The sequence below is a fragment of the Ammodytes marinus genome (assembly GCF_949987685.1).
Source record: "Ammodytes marinus genome assembly, chromosome: 7".
Lineage (NCBI taxonomy): Eukaryota > Metazoa > Chordata > Actinopteri > Uranoscopiformes > Ammodytidae > Ammodytes > Ammodytes marinus.
The window spans coordinates 12,364,685-12,373,965 of NC_137211.1; the positions used below are offsets into that span (position 1 = coordinate 12,364,685).

The following is a 9,281-nucleotide window of genomic DNA, read 5'->3' on the forward strand; positions in this document are numbered from 1 at the left end:
ATGAAATTTAACAGAGAATCACCTGAACTCTGCTCACATAAATCCAACGCACTCTGGTCTAGGCATAGATGTCTGGACATAATGTAACATGAGTACGGAGTGTGACGGAAACTGGTGTAGGCAACAGTAGTCTACGAAACTCCCTTTGAAGTCTGCTGCACCATACAGACAAAATAAAAAAACAAAAAAGGTATATCAATAGGCTAATTTAAAATGTCACATAGGCTACCTAAGATTTGTGAATCTATACGCATATGTAGGCTTATAGGACTACTACTCATATCGGCTATTACTACACCATGGTTTGCATACGTAGGCTATACACACTGGTTAGGGTAATGTAGTCCTACAACTTTGTAACTTGTATTTGTAGTGTAGCCTATGATGTATTGTCTTTTTTGTATAGGCTACTTTTCTGCATATATCTTTCCCTACTTCTGTGGGCTTTTTCATGTGCTGCTGTAATGATACATTTCCATCCTGGCATTTATTGTATTTCATATTATCTATAATAATCTTAAGGTTCAGTTTTGTCGAGACTACGTGAAAGCTTCCAAAGCCGAATAAATAGTTTGTGGGTGTGTTGCACACGATTGTTTCACAGACAGACTAAGGTGTTCTAGCTATTGTGTCCACCCCAAGTAGTTTTAACTCCTCCTCAAGCACTTTTGGTTATAAGCATAAATGTGGTGCCTTCTCATATCCATTTGCTGGCCACGGTGCAGGGGAATCGACATGATACAGAAATAAAAGGATCGACAGTACCCAAGTTTGTTTGATTATTAGTTTATTACAGTGAACTCGTTATAGGCTGCTTTGAACTGAATCTGTTTCCTGTTCTTATTCTTATACAGCGGGTAAGTATATTTGATATGGTAAATATCAAAAGGTGTTTCATGTGACTAAGGTTTGTAGGCTATATATGTTGACGATCTGTTTCTAAAACACATTTATGTAGGCATCTGGTGAGAGAATGAATGCCGATGACTGCAATGGACGCTCATATGCACAAGGTAAGTTTATATCCAAAGGAAAAACTATTCTACAATTGTGTTTACTTTAATAACGTGGGCATATTTGTGTTACGAGGTAATGGAGGAGAGTCATCAATGGAACAGGATATTTATGGTGCGTTGCAGGGGCCTTCAGCGAGGTCTCCTAACAGTCAGCAGTCCTCACCACATCACTCCCTTAGTGGTCAGTTATCATTTGCTTTGTTTCATTGTGGTCACATGGTCTTTACAGAATTCTTCATTCAAATTATGCATGAATGTGTTTCATCCCCTCTTACTCTCTATCCACAGCGAACTCCATCAAGGTTGAGCTGAGCAGTGATGCTGAGTCACCAGGTGCTCCACAGTCAGAGAACAGAGAGGCCGTGATGGACGGTAGCAGGAGGGAGGACGGAGGGGAACCAATGGAAGAAGGGAGCACAGAGTACACCGGGGCTGGGAGAGAAAGCATTTACAATGCCATGGCCAGTCCAAACGCCGCCTCACCAGGACCTATCCGGCTGCCCAATGGCAAGCTCCAGTGTGAGGTGTGCGGGATGATCTGCATCGGACCCAACGTGCTTATGGTGCACAAGCGTAGCCACACAGGTTAGAACGAGCTGGCACGGTGGTCAAAATGTATTATTAGGACTACCTAAATGTAAATAAATAAAGGCAATGCTTCAGATGCTTTATTTCTCAAATCCTCCGTCCGTTCATGTGTTCATAGGCGAGAGGCCGTTCCAGTGTAACCAATGTGGAGCTTCCTTCACCCAGAAGGGGAATCTGTTGCGCCACATCAAGTTGCATTCGGGAGAAAAGCCTTTCAAGTGTCCCATTTGCAACTACGCTTGTCGGCGGAGAGATGCTTTGGCTGGGCATCTACGCACACATGCAGGTAAATCAGTGAGCTAGAAGAGCCGGGCATCAGGACCTTACCCATCAAACAAATTCCAGGAAGAGATTTATTTAAAATAAATTCAGTTATTTAATCTAATGGTTGTAGTTGTCCTATAACTGCCATTGCTTTCTGTGATGAAGTAAAAATGCATGAAACGATGGTAAGCGGAAGAGGTGGGGATTCATCAGAATGGTCCATTTTCTGTGAAGCTCAGAGGAAATAGGTCTCCTTTACCAGAATGTACTGTAAAACACATGACAAAATATGACATTTAACATTTCGTGAAAACAGGAAATCCTGTTGGTGTTTTTAATTTTTGAACATTCAACCAGGTGTTCACATACAGGGTTGATACAGTACTTGGTGGATCTCTGCTGGTCTCAAGAGGTTCATTTTCGAAGAAAAGATTCTTGCATGCCGGATTTCGGCGAAATGACGTTGGGCTTTCCGACTGGTTTACTAAGATGAAAAGTTGCGGTGAAGGGTTAGGTGTTTTCTCCGTCGTCACTGGCAAGCAACGTAGAACAATTTCGGGAATAACCAATCAATGGGGAAATCCATTATCTCACACCTGGACAATGAAGTTTTTTAAAATAAAGATCCCTTTCCACAAACATATAAATAAATACCACGATAACAATTAACAAGCTATTTCTCAGTTAATAACTTTTGATTTACAGTATCTTTTGTTTGTCTGCCAATCTCGGAAAGAAACCTTTGTCTGCTTTCTTTTGCACTAAGTTTTGTTGGTGAAAGTTGTGATGTATGCACTTTATTAATGTGATTTGTGTTGTTATAAGTGTAAAAAATTACCACCAACCCTGGTTCTGTTGCAAAGATTTTATCTATCTATCTATCTATCTATCTATCTATCTATCTATCTATCTATCTATCTATCTATCTATCTATCTATCTATCTATCTATCTATCTATCTATCTATCTATCTATCTATCTATCTATCTCTTATTTTTTTCCCCCTGAATTGCAGCTTCTTCTCCAACGGTGGGAAAACCTTTCAAGTGCAGCTACTGTAGTCGCAGCTACAAACAACAGAGCACACTGGACGAACATCTAGAGCGCTGCCACAGTTATCTGAAGAGTCTGGACCACCAAGCAGCAGTCAACGCACAGACAGCACAGGGTAACATATCATACAGACAAGAAACTTCCCGCATGATTGTTAATGCTAATAGTTAGAATAAAGCAAGTTTAACATGTTTAAACACATAATGTGTAAGTTTGTATATCGAGGGCATGGGACTTTGTGTTTGCAGGTGAAGAGTCAGTGAATATGGAGACGGTTACTAAACCTGTGCTCCAGTCGTCCAAGGAAAGAACCCAGTTTGTGGATAGGCTGGCCATTAGCATCACCAAACGCAAGAGGTCAACACCACAGAAGTTTTTGGGTGAGTTTTGTTTTGAATAAGACAAGCTATATTATTCATATTTGATGAGTTTAAATAAATGTATAACTGCATTCTTTATTAAACTTAAATTTTACAATAATAATTATAGGATAAAGTGCAAAAATAAAAAGAACCTTGTTGAGCATAATGAAACTTTGTCTGACATCAGCTGTCCTTCAGTGCGCGTAAGCAGAGACACATTCCTCTCAATGAAAATGAGCTGTACAGAGCAGATAAAGTCAATCCATGTGGCCCTCCATCTTAACTGTTATTCATTCCTGACGTGTACATTTCATAGGAGAAAAGCACATGAACCTTGACCTACCTGAAGCACCTTACGAGTTGTCCTCTGGCTCTGAGAAGGAGGGGGACCTGGTGAGCTCTCAGTCTGCTGGAGATTTTGCTGGTTTGGCTGGTTCACGTCTCCAAGGCGACGGGGACAAAACGGAGAACCACGAGCCGCCACCGGCGCCGCTGTCTCAGCTCCATCCCGCCTTTCTGTTGGAGCTACGCACGGCTATGGGCTCCATCAGCAGCAACCTGACTTCTCCAGGCCCCCGGGCCCACGCTGGAGTCAGGCAGACAGTGACGCCTCTAGGCCTGGCAAGGCGGGAGGCAGAAGAAGGCCGTAATGACCGACCCTCAGCCCAAAGCCACACCACCTCGCCCAATGGCTGCCTGGACTCTACAGACACAGAGAGCACAGCAGAAGAGCCCAGCACAAGGGCTGCTACAGCCCCGACAAGTACCTCCAACAACAACCACCATCACCTCCACTACCAAACCCGAACACTGCTGCCCAGAAACCATCCCACTTCCAGCCCCAGCCAGGCCAAAGGCTTGGAGCCACAGTGGGAGAGAGCGTGTCCCGTACCCCGTAACCCCACAGTAAAGAGGATCCCCGGCTCGCTCCTTTCTTCCAGGGAGACTGTAGAGGTGTTGGATAGGGACGGCCGGGCCGTGCGCTCTTTCCACTGCCGGCACTGTCGCACCCTCTTCCTGGACCATGTCGTGTACACCATCCACATGGGTTGCCACGGCTTCCGCCACCCCTTTGAGTGCAACATCTGTGGCCACCGCAGCCAGGACCGCTACGAGTTCTCGTCCCACCTCAGCCGCGGAGAGCATCAGGTGGGCTGACCAGAGAGGTGACTGCTGCTCTCTAAAGTCCTATAGGCTCACGTTTGTTCTGCACCAGATCAGTTGCTTTAAATCCCTAGTGTACATAAGAGGATGTTATGTTTTGAGGTTTTATTGTGAGAATATATACGATGCTAAAGCAGATGGGATGCATCAATTAAAGTTCAGCGGAGGCAAATTACATTCTATGATTGATTGCACTCCCATATCGAATCTTGCAAAACTATAGGTTTTGCTTTAAAAGTGCCTTCTATGGGGATTTCCTCTTACTTAAAAAAAACTGAAAGGGTAACTGGTGCTCAAAAATGTTAATGAGCCATCTTTTGCTATTTCATTTAGTAAGCACTTTTGCAAAGTCATATGCGCAGGCAGTGAAGAGAATGTGGCATGGCATGTACATTTGAAGAGTTATATTGGATATGCTTAGTATGCACTAAGCGCTTTGCTTTCGCGATGTAAAAGGGTATGTTGCATAGTGTGTCAAGTAAAGCTTAAAATGCACTGAGAGCTTTGTGCCTCAGAGTTTGGGAAGAGCTTTTTTTTTTTGTCACGGATGAAGCACAGAAATGGATTGCCTTAACTCCTGCAGTGGTACGCCACTGTAGGAACACATTGTTTACAGCATGGTTCAACAGTAAGTCACCTCAAAGGAGAGTATTTGCAGCTGCTGAGTGGGACGGAAAAGCAAAATTGTAAGGAAATTAACTTGAAGACATTAATCCAAGGGTGAAACGGGTGTTTGGGATCTCAAATATATATATTTTTTTGGATTTTAAAGTGAGCCTTAGAATACTGGTGCAGATCAGACCATGAGCCCTGTTGTGTACAGTACAAGCCGTGGCTGAGGGTGCTACAGTTTACCTACACGGGATCTCACCTTTAGGTTCCCTGCTTATGTATGAACATTGCACATTACGTTGCAGGAGAACTTGATGGCTTTACACTTTTTTCTGTAATTGTTCTCCTGCACTGAAAAATCCCATAATCTTCACAATTATTGACTTCTAATTTGCAACACCAGTGTATTTTTAACAGAACCGGCCTTTCTACAGATTCCCACAGCGGTCCTGATGCGGTGTGTGACTGAGAATTAAATATCAGTCTATTTACAACTATTCTTTTGTGGTTTTGCACTCAGCAATCAAGGCTGAGATTTGCGTGATGTAAGTGAATAAACAAGTTAATTATTTTAAAATACATTTTAACAGTTTGGATCTGTTCAGTTATCACTTGTGATGAACTATTTAGTGTTGTTTGTTTAAGCCTTGGTGTAATTTAATCAGCTATATTCCAAATCTTATTCAGCATTTTTCCTCAAGTCCATGAAATGTTACCTCCTGCTTCTTTATAGCACCCAAAAACCTTATTGCTACTACTGTATATGGTGACTTATCTGATAATGTTCATATTGGAAAAATGGATGAGACCAAACTCAGTATTCTTACTTGTTATTGTGGGGTTTGCAGTTTCATCATAGTTTTAACTTAATTTTCCTTTAATTGCAGGCGAAAATATACTTGAAACTGTGAGAAGAAAATGCACTTGGGTTTGATAAGAAGAGATGTGTGTGAATGGAATATAGCATGTGAGCTTGTTATTATCTGCTTTTTCCCCTGAATTGTGAATTATTTTTGAAATGTGAAGTAATTTCAAGAAGTGAAACTGAGGCATGGGTTGTCTGTCTCCTTGTGTGGACTTTTTAAATGTTATAAGATATTTTGTGAATGATGTAACATGACCAAACACTTTACCTCAAAAGTTAAAAGATGTACAACTGCCTCATTACTTGTCTTTCAAAAAAAGTCATGTTTGCTTTTCAAGATGCTCTTGCAGTTACAAATGCGTGCCCCTCGATATTCTCAAAACTTTTTACTGTCAATAAAGTTATGTATATTGTAAAAGCGATTTCCTCTCTCGTTTGCCTTCTACAGCATCTTCATCTTGTGCTAACTGTTGTTCACTCGAGATACATGTAGAGTTTCTCACGGTCTCATGTGTTAAAATAGAAAAAATAAGCAGACCAGATACTTTGGGAGATTTTTATTTCACAAAAAATAAACAATTTTAAAATTACACACCTTACAGGCAGGACCAGGGCATAACTCTATAGATATACTGATCAGACACCTTTTATCTAAGAAACTGCAAAAGCCTTCAATTAACATTTACAGTTTAGTAAATCATTCACATTCATTTGAGTTTATCTTGTATATTATATGACAAAAAAACATTATTATATAGTTGGAGTAAATATTGACTTAGATTGATAGCACATAGCATGCATCATTTAAGAAATAAAGGGGGGTGTGCCACAATAGGGAATCCAATGATTCCACATTGGTCAATTAAATAATTCTGATCTTCCACAGGTTTTTATCCTCACATTTAAAATTATATTAATTTTATAATAATTACATTTTGAAAAAAAATCTGATAAATATGGGATACATCTATACGTCCATCAGTGTAGGAAGATTAAATAATGTGAACATGCAGCATTAAATGTGAGGATCATTTCCGCAAAGTTTTTAAATCTGTGATGTAATATTTGAATAAATAAATAACAAAATTGTATTCTGTTCAGCATCTAAAAAAAAGGCAAACTTCAGTGTATGTTTTCTGGATACTGTAATGGAAACATGATAATTTATTTTGTCTTCAACGTTATTGTGTCCCCTATGAGCAATTTGTTTTAGAGCAAGGTTATACACACAAAACACACTTGAGCAAAAAACTTATTAAATACATAGAAAAATATTACAAATATGTAAAGAAGATCATTCATATCTTATACACCATTATATACATATGCACCAAACTGGAAACTAGAGCCTCCAAGTTTACATTTTCAGAATTGAAATGCATAGGATATGAAATATTGATCAAATGTTCATCAGTTAATGTTAAATGTTGAAACTTTATTTTCCTTCTATAAAAACATCTGACATAGACCTAATAATATAGAAATAATACAGTTTTAATCAAAAACATCAATTGTACGTTCTCAATCAAAGGTAAAACTTTTTTTTTAAAGACTGTGGAAACATTTAAAAAGTGTCACTAATAAATCTGTATTGACATTTTTGCACTGTTTAAATATTGAATTTGAAGAGTTATACAGTTAAGCAGTGTGTTTCTTATGAGGCACACATTTGGAATACAACAAACGAAAAACAACAGTGAACAGGGCTAACCTGAAACTCAGACATGCTTTATACGTGCCCTTTCGGGCTGTTTGGTGACCTATTTTTCCCTCTGCAGTGGAAAAATCTATTTTGGCTGCTCCCACATACAAATTCCAGGTGCGATTCAAAAAGTACCACATGAGGCCAACCTTACAGTGAATGACAAGTTCAATGTAAGTTAACATTCAGACTGGAGAGACTATATTTGCATATGTTAAATTCAGTTTTGTAAAGATTCTGGAGACGTGCGGAGCAGTGCACACAACTGTTAAAAATCATTTGAAAGCTTAAAATAATTCCATAGATTGAATAGGGATTTAGTTAAAGCACAGAATAATGCCATAAAGAAACAGCTAAATCCCTACCTCAGTCTCTTTAAAAGCCAAGTAGCTTATGTCTGGACAAAGTTTTTTTTTTTTTTTTTATCACTTTGACAACAGGCATCCTTCCACCACCTTAATGAAACCAGGAAAGTAGCGTGCTGATGATGAAGAGTCCTATGATAGAGTTTTCCTTAGTAAATGTGTCAGAACCACTCCTCGCCATTGGTTTTTAATTTGTGGCCTTGATTTAAACAGCTCATGACCTCCTCAGCCCAAAGCACGGCTTCTGTCTGGGCATAGTGCAGACCACCTTTGTTTTGCCTGACAGCCTTATAAAGCTGTTTACTTTAATATTTTCTTATGATCAAAATAGGTATTATACCGTGAAACAATGCAATCCACACAAAATGGAGTATTTTTTATCATTAATGCCAGTTTGAGGAACAGTTTGGCACAACATGAGAAACGTGCGTACTAGTGGTATGTGCAGTTTTTGCAATTCTGAGAACATAATCTGCAGAAACAGAACTGTGAGTTAACTGTGAGTTTACAGCTTCAAAGAAAGATCCACCACCCTTCTTCTACAGCTATGAGAAGGCCTTTAAAGTTTCTGGAGAACACTTGTTGTCAAAATCAGTGAATACCTCCGAACCATCCACTTCCTGTCCGTTCTGTGTGCAAGCTGAAAAAAAAATCAAGTGTAAATACACAGCCTAGAGGCTCTGTAAATAGACATGTTCCTTGCTATGGCGGGCCGTTGTATTTACATACCAGTTTACAGAGCCTAGATAGGGAGGGGATCATGAGGAGATATTCACTGATTTAAAAAAAAAGTTCTACAGGATAGCTGACTACACCTTTCATTGTGGTGAACAGCTACCCACACACACACACACGCACGCACCACGCACGCACGCACGCACACACACACACACACACACACACACACACACACACACACACACACACACACACACACACACACACACACACACTTTTGTGTAAAAAAAATTGTTATGATATTAAAAACATAGCCTGTTTAATGAGCTAAACTTGCAAATAACATCAGTGTGTGTGTTTTTTGTTTTGTTTTTATCTACAAGATTAATTTAATCTCTGAGAGTTTTATTTATTTATTTCTGATCGCTTAATCAAAAGCCTACATATTGGACATTGTTCTGCAGCATGTTTCTGTGTCTTCCACTGATGCCCTGTGACTGTAACATCAGGAAAGGCAGGATATCCTTTTAAACTCACAGGTTGTCTATCATCATCATTATCATCGTGTTTGGTTGGGTTTGGATATAGACACGTGAATAAAGGGCGCGCTATC

General features: G+C 39.7%; 1 protein-coding gene across 1 annotated transcript; it reads left to right on the forward strand.

Annotated features, from left to right (window-relative positions):
* Window positions 1-958: 958 nt before the first annotated feature.
* On the forward strand, window positions 959-4,440 carry ikzf4 (IKAROS family zinc finger 4; the record flags this gene model as incomplete). The annotated part of the gene is made up of 7 exons (XM_080030457.1): window positions 959-1,013; window positions 1,090-1,197; window positions 1,305-1,601; window positions 1,723-1,890; window positions 2,883-3,035; window positions 3,169-3,300; window positions 3,599-4,440. The coding sequence occupies exons 1-7, from the start codon at window positions 974-976 to the stop codon at window positions 4,438-4,440; spliced, it is 1,740 nt and encodes a 579-aa protein (XP_079886583.1). The 5' UTR covers window positions 959-973.
* Window positions 4,441-9,281: the final 4,841 nt, after the last annotated feature.